The sequence below is a fragment of the Porites lutea genome, chromosome 1 (genome assembly GCF_958299795.1).
Source record: "Porites lutea chromosome 1, jaPorLute2.1, whole genome shotgun sequence".
Taxonomy (NCBI): domain Eukaryota; kingdom Metazoa; phylum Cnidaria; class Anthozoa; order Scleractinia; family Poritidae; genus Porites; species Porites lutea.
Window position 1 is genome coordinate 41980843 of NC_133201.1, and position 18988 is coordinate 41999830.

At 40.9% G+C, this 18988-nt stretch overlaps 2 protein-coding genes across 2 annotated transcripts in view; one reads left to right on the forward strand and one right to left on the reverse strand.

The window, feature by feature from the left end:
- LOC140951387 (presequence protease, mitochondrial-like) overlaps positions 1 to 10966 on the forward strand; it is a 24355-nt gene extending 13389 nt beyond the window's left edge. The window contains exons 19-30 of the mRNA XM_073400630.1: positions 1119 to 1166; positions 1932 to 2061; positions 2855 to 3052; positions 3743 to 3908; positions 4462 to 4562; positions 5260 to 5368; positions 5854 to 5966; positions 7039 to 7092; positions 7543 to 7611; positions 8285 to 8399; positions 9182 to 9315; positions 9533 to 10966. Of these exons, the coding sequence (XP_073256731.1) occupies positions 1119 to 1166; positions 1932 to 2061; positions 2855 to 3052; positions 3743 to 3908; positions 4462 to 4562; positions 5260 to 5368; positions 5854 to 5966; positions 7039 to 7092; positions 7543 to 7611; positions 8285 to 8399; positions 9182 to 9315; positions 9533 to 9641 (1346 nt within the window). The 3' untranslated portion in view covers positions 9642 to 10966. The remainder of the gene's footprint in view (positions 1 to 1118; positions 1167 to 1931; positions 2062 to 2854; positions 3053 to 3742; positions 3909 to 4461; positions 4563 to 5259; positions 5369 to 5853; positions 5967 to 7038; positions 7093 to 7542; positions 7612 to 8284; positions 8400 to 9181; positions 9316 to 9532) is intronic.
- Positions 10170 to 18974, reverse strand: LOC140951406 (uncharacterized). Its single transcript, XM_073400653.1, has 3 exons — positions 18569 to 18974; positions 14187 to 14543; positions 10170 to 13608 (listed from the first exon to the last, which is right to left on the reverse strand). Exons 1-3 carry the CDS (start codon positions 18864 to 18866, stop codon positions 11765 to 11767), a joined length of 2499 nt encoding a protein of 832 aa, XP_073256754.1. The 5' UTR covers positions 18867 to 18974; the 3' UTR covers positions 10170 to 11764.
- Between the last annotated feature and the right edge of the window lie 14 nt (positions 18975 to 18988).

The following is an 18988-nucleotide window of genomic DNA, read 5'->3' on the forward strand; positions in this document are numbered from 1 at the left end:
ACCTACATTCATGAACAAAAGTCTTTTGGACAATAATTCCTTCGTAAAGCAGTGGCATCTTTCAATAAATGCCCCTTGCGGTTTCCTCTCCTCCACTCTAGACAATGTTGAATCGTGGGAGCAATTGCGAATACACTAGACTGCAAAACAGTCGGGTTTTTTTTTTCTCAAAATCAGTAAAGAAATCGGTAAAGCGTGGCGTAAGAGTCATACGCGCGCGAAGCTCGTGAGCCTCACACGCCCGTAGCGTCTCTCCCCACTCTCGCTCTCTGTTTTCAGCCTCGTTCCAGACCTTTCGTTTGACGGCTCGCCATTTGAACATGCAAAAATACGGACTGTGTTGCAGTCTACGAATACACGGGTTGACGTTGTATGTGGGGTGGACAAGGAGCTGGGCATGAGTACCTTTTAAACGGACTACAAATGCAAATTTGTCGTAAGACTTTGGTCCATCATTGTAGTCTTCCCAACATAAGCCTATCTAACGTATGGCCTAGGCCAAACGTAGAACTTTTCATGAGTCGAACCAAACTTAGTGAGTTACGTCCATGAAAAGGTCGACGTCTGGTTCAGTTAAGTTCGTCTGAATGAGTTTGGATCGTCCAACACGTTGTATCGGTCCGCTTCAAACGGAGAGAATGTCTGAAGATCGTCTCACATGCGATAAACTAAACTAATAAATTAATTAAAAATTTGTATGCTAATGTACATGGAGCCTTGTTCGGGAGAAAATTTATTACTGATCTCATTCAGTTGATTGGTTCGACCCGTCCTAACTGACCCAACTTAATTTAGGTCGACCCAAATTATCACATGCGATAAACTAAACTAATAAATTAATTAAAAATTTGTATGATAATGTACATGGAGCCTTGTTCGGGAGAAAATTTATTACTGATCTCATTCAGTTGATTGGTTCGACCCGTCCTAACTGACCCAACTTAATTTATGTCGACCCAAATTAGAAGTTGGTTGGTCGTTTGGCCTAGTGTCCTTATCCATTGCCTAGTTTAATGGTTCCAAAAGATAATCTTTATTTGATCAAAGCTTTAAGCGTTTAACACCTTTTTAACTGTAATGTCAACTCTTTTTTCTTTCCTTCTTTTCACTTGTAATAGATATTGATCCCCTCATCAAGCCTGTTACATTGGAGCACTACATCTCTGGTATGTTATAGAAATACAGTCTAACCGCTATTAGGCGGACACCCTCTATGTAGCGGCCACTAACTAGATTTCCTATGGACAAAACTTGTCCCTTCCTCCAGGGTGACGCTTTGCCTGGTCCCTAGGCCTTATTATTCCGCGCGGACAATGCGTTTCACGTCACGTGGTCCGAGCGAAGAAGTGAGACGTTTCCCGCGCCTTCGCCTTGGATACGTCACCAAAATGCATTGACCGAGAAGGCCTGGGAAAACGACGCTTAAAAGGACGAAACGAATGACTGTCTTGGTGACCATTGAAAACTGTCCGAAAAAGTCTCTTGATGAGATAAGACATTGAAAGTGAGGGCAGATCTAAGGGTGGATAAGGGAACACGGAGACGTAGCAAAGAATGTTAACTGCTAGTTTCTCCTTTAGGAAGTAACGTGCTTACGACGAATTTAGTGCAAAGGTGATCTTGATTTTGCGGTTAAAGCTAAATATCTTTAACGTTATCCAGGATGTTGAAAATCCAGTTATCCATCCAGAGTTATACAGAAAGTGTAAATTTTACTCTCATTTCCCCTGTACGAAGCAAAATGCTTAAATAAACGCTTTTGAACTTGATCTTGACTTTGCTGTTTATGCTTAATCTTTAAACGTTGTCCAGGATCTTGAAAAAGCCAGTTATCCATCGAGAACTATATATCAAGTAAACACTAAACTTATACAGTTTTGAGATTTTGAAGAAAAATTGTACAAACCTTGCCTTGTGTATTTTTCCAACAGCTGGTGTTCCTGTGCAGTATTGTGAGCAGCCCACCAATGGTATAAGCTACTTTCGGGCAATCTCTAGTATCACGGATATACCTGAGGAGCTCAGGGAATATTTGCCTCTCTTCTGCTACATCCTTACAAAGTACGATGTCATAAGCTTTGCAACCGTGTTGAGTTGTGTGTTGAAAGCTAGTAATTTTGCAGTGGCTTTGGTTTTTCACCAGCTGCATGTATTTTTTGTCCAATTCTGACTGGTTCATTTGATTGTCTTATCGTTTGTGATTGGCTAGAAAATTCGCGCCAGTTTATCAACCAATCAATCAAACGCGTTTTGCGGCGCTTTTCACTGGCTGTATGTATTTGTTTCGAATTCTGGTTGGTTCATTTGATTGTCTGCTTCGTTTGTGATTAGCCAGAGTAACTACTTTGTGTTTCTTTATGGCGAGACTCTCAAAATCACTCAAAGGACACTCAGATTTGCTAGGGGTTTTTGGGAAAAGTGAGGCGTAGAGCCCAGGAAATGGTGCGAGAAATAATCATTTAAAAAATCGTATGGAATAAACAGTACTATTCAAGTTCTGCCAAAAAGGTTTCATCTGAATGGTAACACCACAGGATTTCATCCGCAGACTCAAAAGTTAGAACCATATACTAAATAGATCATGCGAAAGTAGTATTAACTTGGTTTCATTTGAATGGTAACACCATAGGTTTTCATCTGCAGACTCAAAAGTTAGAACCACATACTAAATAAATAGTACCTGGTGAAAATACTGCTGAAGAGGTTTCGTTTGAATGGTAACACCACAATATTTCGTCCACAGATGTAACAGTTAGCACTGACCAGTAATCTCGTTATAGCGCAAAGGAGTGAAAAGGGTTTTAAAAATTGTATATTTTGACATTATTATGAAGCGTTTTTCTCTGTTTTATAGGATGGGTGCTGGACATATGAACTATATGGAATTAGATCAATTGATAAAGTTGAGAACAGGCGGTATGGGCTTATCAACACATATCACAACTCACCACAGTGACTTGAATGGGTTTGAACAAGGTCTTGAATTTTCCTCTCACTGCCTCGACAGAAACCTCCCTCACATGTTTTACTTGTGGTCGGAAATATTTGCCAGGTTTGTGTCGTTATTTCTTTCCTTCTACTCGTCCTTTTACTTTCTTGGGCGATTATGGGTAGTGTGATGGTGAAAGCGCTAGTTTCATGTTTCAAGTTTATTGCTTGCATACAGTTATTCATACATTTACAGTTGTACTGCAGGTAAAAGCAAGGCTAATCGCGGCATGTCAGTCTCACAAGTTTCATTTATACACTATTTTGAAATAGTGTTACAAGGAAAGTTTTGAAAAATTTTACAAAGGATAGAAGATCAATAAAAGAAAACTCGTAAAAAGGACTAAATATTTTTGAAAAATTGATTTCCCTGGACTGTACCCATGTGTTCGTTTGAGTTTGTTTGTCCTTACTGCAAGAGGGTTTTCTTTAAGCTTTGAGCGTGAGACACCATGAAATTTTTAAGTTGCCGTTGCTAGTTATTATACAGCTAGCAATCTTTAAAAAGGTATGTACGTATATCTTGGCAGTGTTGGAGCCATTAGTGAGTGACAGACATTTAACGTTGTTGCTTAGAAAATACAACTCAGAAGTGACAAAGTTTTCATCATCCGATTCCTCTTTAAACGCTTGAACTTAACGCGCAATTAACGTCCAAAAACCCTATACAGTTTTAGTTTGTGCTACAGTTTGCACAAGAAAACAAATAAGCAAACAAACTTCATATTAACATTTGTTCATTTATTGATTGCAGACCTACACTAAATAACCCAGATCTTTTGCGGACACTGGTGAACTTGTTAGCTTCCGACCTAGCAATGTCTGTAAGTCACTCTGGACACATGTATGCAATGATGCTGGCATCAAGCTCTCTCTGTCCGGCTTCTGGTCTTGTTGAGCAGTTTGGAGGTCTCTCCCAGGTAAGGCTTAGATACTGACGCAATAGCGAGTGAGTCAAACTCTTTCATCCAGTTATAGAAACTATATGGTGTAAGCATTCTATTTAAACTTTTTCAGCAGTACTTTCGAATGGTATTACTCTATTTGACAGTTTTTTTCGATATAACTTGCACGCTGCAAGTGGTGAATATGCAGTCTAGCTTTTAGACTGCATGTTGATCTAAGCAACTGCAAGTCATTCTCAGTTGGTGTGGTTTCTTGGGCACAAATATGTTATGAGAATTATGACAAAAAACGCTCTGCGTTGAAGAATAGGCCGTTTTACAGTTACAGGTGGAAACGAGGCTGGCGTTGACCTTGTTTTGATACTACCCTTCCTGCTTTCATATGTAAATCATGTTGTTCTTATGCTAAATGGTATTTTAAAGGATAATTTCCATAAGAAAAGGAAGGAGGTTTGTATCAAAACAAGGTCAACTTCAGCCTCACGTTCACTCAAAGGCCAGGATACCAAGCCCACAACTTCTTAACACACAACCGTGCGACACTTATTTGCGTATACTCTTATTTCAGGTCTTATTTATGAAGAACTTAGCTGAAATGGAGGATTTGACGTCTGTTATAGAGAAATTCAGCACCATTGCAGTACAAGTCTTGGAGGGAACACAATTCAGGTGAGACAAAAAAAAAACTGCGATAAATTTTACAGTGGTGAGGAACACTAAAAAAACTGTTAATCAATCGGGAAATTCAACAAATTTTCTTAATTGAGTGAGAAAAGGTTGCCTTTTTATCCGGGCCATAGGCTGATGTTTGAAACGCAAGACTTTATGAACAAGCAGCAATAGATTTGGAATATTTTGTAACGATACAGCGTTCACTAGTAACTTCGATGACCTGACCCAAATACCTAGAAACCAACAAAATTACGCCAATGGTTTTGTATCATCAACGTCATCACCATCATTTTAATAGACTGATTTCTCACCATTGGGTACTGTAGAGCATATCCGTATCCGAGTTCCTCCAGTCCAAGGCTATTGTCTCTGGTTGGGGTTCAGTAAACACCATTCTTTACATGAGCCAACTGAAATTAATTTATTAAGAGCAGAAATACTGGACATTAATTTAACCGGGTTTAGGTGATCAAATTAAGATTACTTTAGGTGAACTTTGCGGCGGCTGAATTTCGATTTCGCTAAGCTATGTTCGCTTTGTAGTTTGAACATGATGGGCGAAATTGATTTATTTCTGTCGAAATTATACAAGCTGACGATTAAGTTCAGTTAATGAACATTTCGGCTTTTAACCCAAACCGACGTTGTTATTTCTCTCGTTCCCCCATCTTTGCTGACTGAGTTTTTATCCTAGATGCGCTGTGAACACAACAGCTGAAGGCCGAAAGGCGGTAGAAACTGCTTTAGAGGGCTTCTGTGATTCTCTACCCAGTAGCTTGTACGAAGAATCATCTCACGTAAAGGTATACTTCAGTTTAAACGCTGGCTTTCAATATGTGATGACCTTAGTATTGCACTGCTACTTCGTGAATGGGCATTAAGACGGAATCCACCAGGAAAGGAAATTTAACAGGAATTTAACCTGCTTTAAGCGAATACCTCTCCAAAGTAAATGCTTTTTTCTGGTGTCAGATGTGACGCTTACGGGAGGCTCGTCTGTAAAACAAAAATGTTGACTGGCCTTTCGGATATCAGTTGTGCGTTTATTGGATGAGCTACAGTGGTGATTTTGGTTCAATAAAACCTCTCTAGTTGGTTTTACAACCTCCACCTTTATCCCTTCACCTTTCTCGTGTGATCATGCTTAGATGTATATATATGAATCCCTGCCCTCACAACGCATGTTCAAAGTCATTGTGTCCTACCCTAAGAAATCACGTGATGTTGCATTGCGTAATAATGGATTCATATTTTTTTAAAACAATCACCTTTTGACTTAAACCTTCAGAACCCAGACTTCAAGCCAACTGCTGCCAAGACCCATTTTGAGGTGCCTTTCCCGGTGAATTACATCAGCAGATGTCTTCCTACTGTACCATATACACATGAGGACTTCCCTAAGTAAGTTCATTGTCTTGTGTTTGGTGGGTTATAATCATCTCCGACGACTGCATGATCTCAATAGGACTTTTGTAGTAGTTGGTCAGGTGATTAACTTCCTGTCAAAAACAGTTCTCTTTGGAAAAATGATATAAGCAGGAGCTGATAGAGCATATTCAAATTAGAGTGTCTGTTACAACGGCCGCCGAACAGTTTTCATGTTTTCAGGAAGTTGATCACCTATTTCATTTTGCAAAATATAAGAAAAACTATTCTGTGCTAGAGTGCTGCTATAGTTGTTTTGCTTGAATGGTTCAGTACACCATGCCATCTTATCAACAGGTGCAATTAGTTGTTTCACAGTCAATATCTCAGTTGACTCCGGGAATAGCAGGGTCAAATAATGAGTGTATCAAAACTCAAGTAACCTGCAAGTAACCACCGCCCGGTTAGCTTAATTGGATAAGCCCCGGTCTGCTGAGCGGGAGGTCGCGAGTTCAAACCCCAGCCGGACCAACACTCAGGGTCTTAAAATTACTGAGGAGAATGTGCTGCCTTTGTTGTGACATCTACAAATGGCTAGACATTCCAGTCTACTCGGATAAGGACGAAAAACAGCAGGCCCCGTCTCATAGCTCTCTCATTGTTCTAATTCTTGTGGGACGTAAAAGAACCCACACTGCTGTTCGTAAAGAGGTGGGGGCGTAAACCTCGGTGGTGTGGTACAACCTTTCATGGGCTGTGTGGGTAATGAAGGGGATGATATCGATTGGAACGCAAGTCCTGTTTCATCCCTTGTCACCGTGGCGAATTCAATAAAGTGAAGAAAGTACAGTTAAACCTTGATACGGACAGCAAGTGGACGGAGCACTCAACGGATGTTCTTTAGATGTAGGGATCGCAAGAAATTTGGTTTCTTTAGAAACAAAAGAGCTCTCCGTAGTAGAGAGAAGTGTTCGTCTCCATAGGTTCCACTATATAACTGTATTGCAGGATTCTTTTTGCTTGATTACTTACAAGTGATATGTTTGTCTTCGTTTTCTATGTTTGCTTTTATTAAGTAATTCATAGTTCTTTTAATGGTCTCCTTCAGATTAAGAATCCTGGCGAAAATGCTTTCGGCAAATTTTCTGCACCGCGAAATAAGGTATGTTTAGGAAAGCAGTCATTTAAAGAAACAGAGCTTATATCTCTTTAAGTTGTTTTACTTTTTAGCTTCCATCGGGATCTAAAATATTCATTGACTGCCTATTAAACCAACGCAGCAACCTCTATAATAAGCTCCCATGGGCTTATTTCATTGGAGGTGTGACCAGTCTCTTAACGGGACTGCGTCACGGCAGTTTAGTCAGTTTTGTCAGTTCAGTTTTCCCTGTCACTCGATATGAAACTTAACTTAATAAAGAAATAACTTGTAAAACAAATATGCCTTCCGAGTGCGAGTGTTGCAATTCAAGGTTACAAAAACAGAGTTAAACTTTCTGAACCTATCAAGCTGACTATTTTTCAAAAATCCAAACTGCTTAGAGGGCCGCACGTTTATCAGCTTCCTTGTTTGTGTCGGGCGTTTTAATTAACCATTTCACTTGCTTTCTAGAGAAAAAGGTGGAGCTTATGGCAGTGGGGCGAAAATTGGTGGTGGGATATTCTCCTTCTATTCTTACAGGTAACAATCAGCGGGTTATCCCCTTATGACCAAGATTGCTCGGTAAGGATGGATGGATGTTACCCGCGTTTTGATGAAGACGAAAAAAATCGATACCCAGCCATCTTGACCGAACAGGCTTAGTTATTAATGGATTTATTATATCTCCATAAGAAAATGTTTTCTTGACCAAGGGGGATATCTAAATCTCGAGAGGCCCAGAAAAGCACATCTCGCCCGCTCGAGTACCGAATCAAAACATTCGCTTCATTTCAATCAACCGCTTGCAGAGCCGGGCATTAAGTAATTTTCCTTTTTTGAACCTCTTATAGAACCGTTTGTGCCAGTGAAAATACCCTAAAAGTGTCCTGTTCTTGGTAAATAGCAGCGCATGAAATGTGTTGTCTGAACGGGTAGAAAGAAATTGGCCAAGGGTTAATCATTGCTCTTTAAATAAACGTTGGAATTTGTCATTAGAGATCTTTTACGCTGGACTGTTACAATTTAAACTAACTTCTTTACTGAGATGAAAGAGATGTAACACCCCACGTTTAGGGTCGCGGTGTTGTCTCCAATGCTTGCCCTCTGCATAACACCTTCGCATCAAACTTGGTATCAAACCTCGCACTTTTCTTCGTAGATATTAGGTTAAATCTCGCAAGGGAAGACTTGAATTTCAATTTACTTTTGCCAGGGATCCTAACTTTGAAGAAACTTTATCGGCGTTTGAACACTCTGTCCAGTGGGCGGCTGAGGGAAAGTTTACGGAACAAGACATCGAGGAAGCTAAGATTTCTGTGTTGGCGCAAGTAAGTTAGGCGTATACTGCGTTTGTATAACTATTCCTTGGGTACTTACCATTTACATGGGGAAACCGGAAATTCCGGTTGAAAAATGGAATGGCTCATGCCATTTTGTTTGTGAAGCTTCAGAAAATATGGGCTGTGATTTGAGGCGAAGCAGATTTGGATATACTTTGTAGAGGGTCCCATCACGTCAAATTTTATAGTTTTATGTTTTTTTTTAATGCACAATTACCAAGCACCCCTGTTTTCTTGCATAAAATGCTGAGTAGCTCGCCGAATCCAGTTCAGTACAAGTAACGAAGACGCTCGTGGCCTCAAGATTTTAGTAACCTGTCACGAGTAAAACAGTAAGTCACCACCGTCTGGACAAAGCAAAAAATGGCGTCAAATGTTTTTCTGTGGTAGATCTTGTTTCTGGTCGTTATTTACCTACTTATGGCTGATCGTACCTCTTTGTTACCGCCTGTAAGGTTCGGTCAATAAGCGCAAAGCTTTACTTTAACACAAAATCTCTTTTGAACTCCATGCTACTGGTATCGCTCCTTTAAGCGGTCAGCTGTGGTTGCAGATCTTATTTTTTCGTTGATCTCCGTACAGATAAGTTAAAAAATGTTACGTCCACTTGCGAGTTGGCAGAGGGAAAGTGGAGAGGTTCGGGGGGAGGGTAGGGGGAGGAATTCTAAGTAAATGCAAGTGAATGGTGATCTCATACACAGACATTTCCTTTTGATAAGAGCTCCAGTAACTGAACAGTCGTTGCCTGTTTTTCTCTTTCTTCTTTTTAGATTGACCGGCCAGTATCTCCTAGTAACCGAGGTATGCTATACTTCACTCAAGGCGTGACAGATGACATGCGGCAGAAGCAAAAGGACCAGCTTTTTGGTGTAACCAGGGAAGACCTTATTCATGTGGCACGCACGTGAGTATCGTTTTTGTTCGAAGCGCTCGCTGGCACCAGTCTTTTTCTTACTTCGTCTTCTTCCCATTCTTTGCTTTTGATTTGCGGATCTCTAAGGGCGCCTTTGATAATACTGAACAATTGCTTATTAGATGAGCCCGCCTTTTTGGTGCACTATTTCTGCCATCTATCGGAAGTTTGACTTCTCTTGCACATGACAAATCTATTTTCTGCTTAGGTACCTAGCCTCCTCAGATATCCCGAACTCGATTGCGGTGCTGGGGCCTGGAAACAAAATAACAGCCAGAGACAGCTCATGGACAATAAGAAGAGAGAGCCTAACATGAAATCAATGCTCCAGTGTTAGAGCCATGCTGCCCGGGCTGACGGGATTACAAGCGGATCTCAGTGCGCAGGGTCAAGTTATCCATTAGTGCTATTTCGTGGATAAATCTCTATCCAGTGGATAACACAGTTGACTTTGTTACCGCCTCTCCACAGCATAGTAATTTGTCAGGCCCCAGTTGTTCAAAACGAAAGGAGAATAACGTTATATATCTACTGGATAAATCTCTATCCACAAGATAACACAATTGGTTTCCTTAATACTTATCCGTTAAATAGTGATTTATCCGATATATGGGGCTATTCAACGCTTGAACAAACGGGGCCTTGCCTGGTGAATAGCGCCGTCCATCTTTTAAAGGACCAGGGCCAGACCGTTTAAGGTCATTGTCTAACGATTTCAGCAGTGTTTGAAGGCTTTCTTCTAGAACAAAACTGCGTCGCTTTTAATAACTAAATTTCGACAACTTAGAGATAGACTGTCAAGCTACATCTTATGCAAAAAGCATAACATGGCAAAAAAACACTACTCATTTTAACCCGGTTTTAATTTTGCAAGGTTACTTGAGCCCTATATAAAGACTTAGTCTCGCAGCTTGACTTTGTGCCACTGACTACTATTTTAACCCAGGTTCAACAGAGCGTGCTTTATTGGTAGTGTGACGCATGGTTCAACTTTTAAGAATCAGAACTGCCTGCTCCTTGTTTCACGCAACGAATAGTGATTTCACCCCCAACTAACATGCTTGCAATGGAAAAGCAATGTTATCGAACGACACGCAGTCGACCACCATTTCCGGGTTTTCTTTGATTGCAATGTGTTTTTAGGGTTTTAAAACAACGCAGACAAATTGTGGCAGAACTTCTTTAATCATCCTTGAACGGTGTAGAAGTAGGATTCTTTGTAGGAATACGGTTGCCTTAAAGCACCTGCCACCACAGTATATGCTGTTCAGGGCAGTAGTAATATACAGGTGCTTAGCCAGTCCATAGACTTGTAGGCCCGGGCTTGCAAATGTTTAGTTTGATCACTCTATCGCTTGTAATAAATTATGCGTTGTTGGGGTGAGGTGAAAAGCTTAAGAGCTCAAAGGGTTGGTGAGGTTAGTGCGCACTAGTCATACGTGCAATTTTCGGGATATGTGGAAATGAAAGTCAGCCAGGCCTACAACTACTCGAAAAGCTGGCTACGCCCCTGATATAGTCTACGCGGACACCGGTCTGGATTCCCAGTTACCGGAAGTTGGAAAATTTCAAGCACTTCAAAGAGTAAAGGAAGACAAAAAAATTGATTAATGCTAACTATTGACGCATATAAAGAACTTCAAATACACCGGTTCTAGGTGCCGTTCGCTTGTTACTTTTTAGTTAAAACAACTATTGAACATAAACTCTAGCCAATACTAATTTTGTTATGCACTGTCCTGTCCAATTTACATTTTGCCCTTTTTCATAAAATCACAAGTACAGCCCTCGCTGAACTTTATAACGTAATTGTTTTGCAAATTGTAAAATACTGACAGATGTAGTTTTAATGCTCATACTAAAAAACACATTTATTGGGGGTGAAGAAGCAAATGTCCGACTTCAAATTCCGCTATGTTGGGCTGCCTGTATATTATTAGGGATAGTCGCTGTTCACATTTACCACGATTTCCGAGCTCGATGCTAACCTGGCAAAACAGCCAACATTCCACGACCCCACTACTGGTTTTCCGCGAAACACATATCATCTTGGGAGCGACTGCAGAAACTCCATACTGATGACGTGTCACTACCCTAATCTGGGTACTTCTTCTGATCGGTTGAAGCAAAATAGGCCAATCAGAAGCACTACTCAGATCTGGGTAGTGACAACTCATCAGTGTGGAATTTCTGCAGTCGTTTCTCTGACGTCATTTCGCGAGGAAACCAATGGTGGCGTCTCGAAATGTCGGCTGTTTCCTGAGGCTAGTTCAAGCCGGAATTACATTTTGTTCCTTTATACGTGGTTGGCAAGAAAGAGATTGAACTTCGCTGAAATGTGGCAGGTAGCGGTAGTAAAAGGCATGTTCAATATTCAATGTGCAGATAGCGCTAGAAAGTACTTTTTTGATTGGTAAGTTTAGTACATTTTCTCACCAAACTAGCTTTCTAGAACTGCAACACCCTCAGCGAGGCCTTCTGTTGTCGGATGAGCACAGCCAAGCATTTTCCCACCACTGCTGAAGGTGACAGCAGCGCCAAATCCAGCCACTTCTTGTGCCGTTCGAGAATCCACCTCGGTAATCTGCTGCCCAAATTCCTCTACCTCTCGTAAAACATTCTCGTCGAACGCAAACTTTTCCACTTGGATATCCTGCTGAAAAGAGTGCGGGCTAGAAACAAGAAATATAGGCGATTCGAGGGCTGCCTTCGGACTCATTCCACTGTCCAAAATGCTTGTCAAGTACTGTGGGATAGAGAGCGCATGTGATGGACCCGTACAGGCCATAGCTAACACTGGTATCAGGCCAGTATGGAAAGAAGGCTCCCCCCTTTCCTCTGAAATGACTTGTGTCTCCTGGGGTTCAGGGATACCCACATGAGGAAACTCTCTGGAGTTGCTTTCCCTCAGGGCCTCCTTTAAAGACTCCTCTTCCTCCACCGCCTCTTCGTCTTCGTTTTCTTCCAGTTCATTTTCTTCGTCGTCGTCTTCTTTGATAAGAGAATTTATGGAAGCAACGAGTCGCTGCTTTTCATGGAGAGGTGTTTGTGGCACTGCGTTTATAGGATTTGAATGCCCTTCTGGAACAGTAGGATGTGGTTTTGTGATTTCTCCGTCGTTTGTCGGTGTAAAGTATTCTCCATGAACAGAAGCCTTTGATGAACGTTTCTCCTCATCACTAGGCTGTTCTTCATATATAACTGATTTTACACCAATATGATCTTGGACGCCTTCGTTAGCTTCTTCAAAATTTTCCTTATCCCTGGCAGATGATAGGTGGTTCAGATGAGATCTGACCCGGTTATGCGTTTTGAGGATCACTAGTTTCTGTGGCAGTTCTACTCTCGTGTATTCACGATGTTTTAAGCCCCTCCGTTTGTCCGTAAGTCTCTTGTTGTGCTTTTTAGTTACAGCGACGTCACGTCTGAGCCTTCGACCAAATTCATCGAGGCCACGGAACTCTTCCTCGAAGACAATCACTGGCTGCAGTCCTGAAGGGACTCTCCTTTTGTTTCCCATTTCTTTCAGTAAAGACTTCAGTACGATTCCTGGGCTAGGAAGACTCACTCCCTGTACAAATAATCCTGAGCCCCACGGACTGCTGTCTGTGCCATGCACCAGAGAGCACACATTGCCACCTCTGTCTACTACAACTACTCCAGAAGATCCATGGTCCTGACCTTCCACATCCATCTTAACACTTGTCAGCATTTCTCGCATTAGCTCGTTTAGTTCTTTCATGCGCTTCATAGAGCTAATTTTGTCCCACAAGTCCTCTGCTGGTTCTATTAGCCCTCGATGTGAATTGGACAAATGAATGCCAAGGTGTTCCTTGAGAAGGTGCTTTCCATTTGGAACAAAGTGAGCGAAAAATGAAATAAAAGAGCTGAACCGAGTGACAGAAGCAAGCCAAAAAAGCTTCGTAGCATTCGTCAGGTACGAGTCTGTCGAACTGTCAATTCCTGCCAACTCCAACAAGTTCATTTTCTCCAAAAGCTCAGCGCCACCCCATTCGGCGCCTGATGTCAGCACGTGATACCCCTGGTACTGTGTGCTGGCGGGCTCCGGTGACGTCACTTGATATTCAGTAATGTCCTCCATGGTGATGTAACCTTCTTGGCTTTGAACCATCTCTACCATATCCTCTGCCCAGGTTCCTTTATAAAAATAGTCCCTGCCGTACTTGGAGAGACGCTTGAGGAACTTCGCCAGTTTAGGTTGTCTGAATCGTTCGCCTGCACTGTAGAGCTGCTTTGTTTTCGGATTGGTAAAAATATGCTTGCCTGCAACCAAATGACGGAATTATAGATTAAAATGGCTAACTTCTCTCACATTTTATATAGGTCTTGCGAAGTGATGGGAAGCATATTCGTCACAAGGGTTTTGAATTTGGAATGGGATGGACTCACATACATATGGCAGAGCACGCTGCTGAGTTATCCCCAGTTGTGTCATTTTTCTCTTAAATATTAACTTGGGAAGCGCGTTGAAAGATAAGATGTGCGCGGGAGAGGGGGATATAGGGACGTGGGGGGAAGGGGAGACACCTGAGGTACTCTTGCTTTAACATCAGCTTTTTGTTGGTGATGTTTCGTTTTGTTTTGGATTGCCCTTGAGAAATTTTTGTCTGCTCTCAAATCATTCCTTTTTACAACTTGACAAATTTGGCCTAGAGAGTCGAAAGAAGAAAACATGCTTATGCTTGACAACAGAGCAAAATGTGACCCAAACCAGATAGTCAACCTTTGCTCCATTTTCTCAACTACTTAGCGATGTCCTTTAACATGCGTTGTAGAGATAGTGTGTAAATTGTCCTTAACAGAATATGATAAATGCATGATTGAGGAACGCAATCTGGTACCTTCCTTGGTTCGCAGAAGGCTTCTTGGATTATAGTTCTTCTTAATGTTCTCCGCTAAGTGAGAAGGAAGTTTAAAACCCTTTTGAGAAAAGTACTTTGCAGGTTCCAAAAGCTTGGACAGTGGAAGCCTCCCATACTTCTCCGAAGCAGTAGACACGGCTGCTATGAATCCTGGGACTAGAACCGAGGCACCATTGCTGCGGTCCGAATGATGTTCAGGCATCTGAGCCAGGTCTACGTAGTAAGGTTTGTTCCAGCCCCCATCAATGTTGTAAGTGTCACCCGTTGAGCTGTCATGGTATAGAATGTTGGCTACACCGGCAAACGACACGTGAGAACCTGCCGCCAAGACGATCTCTGAAGAAAAAAAAAATAAAGGTGTCCTCGAATTAGCTCGAGTCATCCAGTCCCAGCTATACAGAGACAGGAGTGGGTCCTGACAGAGATGAAAAACCGTCTTACGTGTCAACTGGACTTGCTACTGAGTACGAGTACATACGATCAAATCTAGCCCTTGGCAAAAAAAATAGGTGACTTACAGCCAAGTTTTGGAACATTAAGTCATTCGGGGATCACGTATAAGATTGCGCGACCTGCCAGCTCAGCTCAATGTCCTCAATGAGTTCTCGCTCTGCGAAGCGATCGAACAAAACAAATTGCGGAAATTCAAACAGTGTATTCTGTTGAAAAGGAAAAGTACTAAAAACGTATCTCAAGGGAAAAGTGTTATTGTCTATTTTAGTTTCTTTTTATTTAGTTTTTACCAAGTACTCTCAGCATCGCTAACATGTGTGCTTGAACTCGATACAAAGTAAAATCTCTTAAAGTTAAGAGCCTCTGAGTGCCTGAGTGTGCGTCGGTGAGTTTTGAAAATTAATTCCACTAACGTTTATCTTAGTTCCCTTTAAGTATAAATGATAAGGTGCGATTACAAAGTTTAATTGATCTTCCCTTATCATCGAAATTTGCCCCATGTAGACCTGGGGGGCACAACCAGCGTCAATCTACACAGCTTAATTAAATTCTGAGAGACGTGACTTTGAGTTTATAAGCATGGTACTATCTGTGACTTAGTTCGTCACTTGTCTTTAGTTCTGACCACGATCATCAGCGAGCCCTGTTGAGTAATCTTGGCTAAAATTGTTCAGGTTTTATACAAAAATCAAATAGTCCAAAGAAACACACACTTATTGTGTAAGTTACATAACAAAGTGCTTTTTCGATAAGGAAAGTATTTTAGTGATAAGGTGATTACTTTTTGAGGAGCGCATCCTTTCAGTCAGCTGGTCCACTCGAAAGGCACAAACTAAATACCGGATTATGGTCTTATCTATAGGACCTTATAGGAAATGGTGCAAAAGAACACTGCGATTTTTCAAGTGCTTAAAATCGTTTTTCTGGGATTTTAAGCGGCCGTCTTATATGAACTATTTTTCCATGCCACTGTAGAGAGCGGCAAGACGCGTTCAATAACAAATGATTATTTTCTTTTCTGGTAAAATTATTTTTGGCTTCCACTCAAAACATGAAAACAATTTAGACCGCACTCTGGGAAACTATTAATTGGTTCAATTTTAAGCCGAACGCATCCACTTGATGGATGTTGGACACCCTAAGCTGTCTCTTATCTCTGCTTTGCAGTCTATCCCCTATATCGGGACCCCACAGTAAAAAGAAATTCGCGAACTTTAATGATCCTCCGAGCAAGCAATTATTGTGTAAGAAAACAATGTTCAGCCTGTAAACTTTTGCCATTTTTAATCCACAAATCATCAGCAGTGAACATGAGAGAAATTTGTTTTCTCGATAACGAAGAAACGATGCGAACCTTCTCAGTATCTGCGTAAAACGGGGGAAGCTCCTTGGTGAGGTTGTATTTTGGCGAGTCGGACAACGATGAAGATGGTGTGCGTGAAAGTACAACAGTTGTTTTTGAAACTCACAAGGAGAAGTAAAAAGCTTATAATAATTTTGTTATTTGTCGTGTCGAGTGCCTGATATGCACAACTGGATTTAAATTTTTTTTATAAAGCTTAGAAGTCACGTAAGAAACAAGGAGCATTTGGTCACATCTTCTTCTTTTGTTTTCAGGTAAGAGAACTGAAACTATACTTGGAAACTTTAACCCCGGCAGAGAACCGTATGAGCATCTTACATCCAGTCAGTATAAAGTCTCACTCTCATGGCCGCGTGCAAAAAATTGACAAAGACACTATAGTATTCATCTTCGGTTCGTACACTAGATGGCGCCATAAATATTGCAATTTACCATAATTTTGCTCCTCGGCTTTGGTGATTTTTTATATAGAATATCAATCAGGAAGATTGAACAATCATACATGACAAGAAACCGAGGAGCGAGAACGGTTGAGTTGAGACATTTGCAAAACTGAAAACTTTTGTAGTGCAATGCACATTAGTTGTACAAGGGATTCTCTCCCTCTCCTCCCCTCCACTACTGGATTTAAGCGGATACAGGGGCATGAAATACATGACAAGAAACCGAGGAGCGAAAACGGTTAAGTTCAGACATTTGCAGAACTGAAAACTTTTGCAGTGCAATGCACATTAGGTGTACAAGGGATTCTCTCCCTCCCCTCCCCTCTCCTCCACTATTGGATTTAAGCGGATACAGGGGCATAGAATAGTGTATGATCTGATTAACCCCACTTTTGGTCTAATGATATGTTATAGTGTCTCGAAAACGTTTTGGACTAGCTGTGGCGAGCAATGCTTTCCTTGTACATTCTTTATTCGGGCAACAAATAAAGAAAATTGACCTATGCAAAGGTTGTAGCTTGGCTAGGCCTCGATAAGGTCAACTGAGCAGCCTGGAATGCGTTCACATAGGATCACGTCTCCAAGATTCTGATAGAATTGATACTGAGCTAGAAGAGAGACACTCACAGATACCTAGTTAAAATAAAATCATAGGGCACACAGAGGCATACTGAGCAGCAGGGAACCCTGAAAAACAGTAACAGATACTCGCTAACACGAATCGCAGCTTATTGTTTTGCAAACTGGTTATTCAGATAAAGGGAAGATAATTTTTATCAAAAGATACACATTTGCTTATCGCTGGATTGCGACACCTAGCCGGACGTGCAGTTCTTGGTAAACTGAGTACAACGTGTATTTCACTTATTTATTTCTTCAATTTTTTTTCCAATCTAGAAAAAAACGAAGCTAAAATGTTCCAGAGCGTATTAAAAACATTTTGCAACTGCTCCGGAAAAACATCCACGAAGCGTACTGATTAGCGAACGATTTATTTATATATTTTTTCTTTTTTAAATTTGGTTTAGAAAGCCGAAACAGAAGTAATTCAGTTATAACTTTTTGCCCAGGTGAGTCACTTGAATACTTGCATTAAGTTTAATTTTCTTTTGTCAGTTTGAAATGTTAACAACTTGAAGACTTGTTATGCCATTTCCTTTTCTCCTATATATGGCCTATCTTATCTCAAAAATTAAGCAAATTTGACATCTCTAGTACATCTGTTTTGAGATAAAAAGAGAAATTATCTTTTTTAATGTTTAGAAATATTTTTTGTTTACGAAACTTAGTCAGCCGGTAACGGATTTATTCCAAGAGGGCGAGATATATCACAAGCTACGAAAAACAAACAGACAGCAATATAAATCTAGATAGAGTTGTATGACAATTAAAATGATAAAAACCAAGAACTGAATGAGTTCTTGGCGTACGTCACTAAATCTTAGATATTTTCGTGCACTCGCATTTTTAAAGTTAGACAATTTACAATTTGATTTAGAACACGAAAAACCGGACACAGACGCATTTGGGACTTAGTGTCCCGCCCCCGAAAAAGCAAAAAAACCTTCCGATCTTGTCAAAATAAACCACTTAAAAAGTGTCAACTAACTACGATCGGTGACACAAAAAGGGTGTACTGTCTTAAATATCTCAAAGTTTAAATCCTGGAGATCTTCATCGTTACTTGTAACCAGTTAGACTTTGTTAGACTAGGTTCCAAACTCGAAAAACCGTTGGCAGAAATCGTCTAGGACTAATTTATTCTACAGTCTGGTAGAGTTGAATTGAAATAACCTTTCGATCTTTTCAAAACGGTCCAGTTAAAAGCAGGATCAACTGACTAAGAACTGGGTTTGAAAAGGAAATGGTATCGTTAATACTCTAACGCCGAAATAAAAATCTTTAATCCTCTTCAGGTTACAGAGTGTATTAAAGACTGCATTGTCTCGTTTATTTGGTTTCTTAAGTCGGTGGCAGGAAACAGACTAACCGAGGTGCACTTGGCTTATTTTTTTACTCTAGTGATATAATTTAAATTAAGAAAGAGCTTATTGAACTGCTACGAAAAAATATTCAGGCAAGTAAAGTTTAACCCAGCCTACCTGTAAAAGCTGTTGTCAAGCACGCATCCATTGCGTTCCCGCCTTTTTTCAGCGTCTCTACCCCCGCGTGCACAGCAAGAGGGTTGCTTGTTCCCGCCACCAAGCCTTTGCCGTCGCTAAAGGCCAGAGGCTTAGGCCGACGTCTTTGAGAATGCTGGAGCGACAGAGCTTCTAGCCTTTCAAAATCTCTTGGAAACCATGTCTTAGGAGAGAATGAAACACTATCCGGTGGAAGAAGAGCTGCCACATTGAAAGTACATCCCAGAAAAAGAAGCCAAACAGAAGTTAGCTGAATCATAATCGACTTACTACACGCGCGGAACTCACAAGGATACTCTCGTAAACAAGTCAGTTGACAGAGTTGTTTGGTTTTATAGTCTTAAGTGGTAATTCAATAGCTGTTATTGATCCGCCGTGATA

Excerpts from the sequence above, each read along its gene's own strand:
- LOC140951406 (XM_073400653.1), bottom strand. The coding sequence starts at position 18,866 with ATGATTCAGCTAACTTCTGTTTGGCTTCTTTTTCTGGGATGTACTTTC. Across the intron at positions 14,544-18,568 it reads CTTGACAACAGCTTTTACAG|AGATCGTCTTGGCGGCAGGT; the intron begins GTAGGCTGGGTT and ends TTTTTTCTTCAG. Across the intron at positions 13,609-14,186 it reads CCTTCTGCGAACCAAGGAAG|GCAAGCATATTTTTACCAAT; the intron begins GTACCAGATTGC and ends ATTTGGTTGCAG.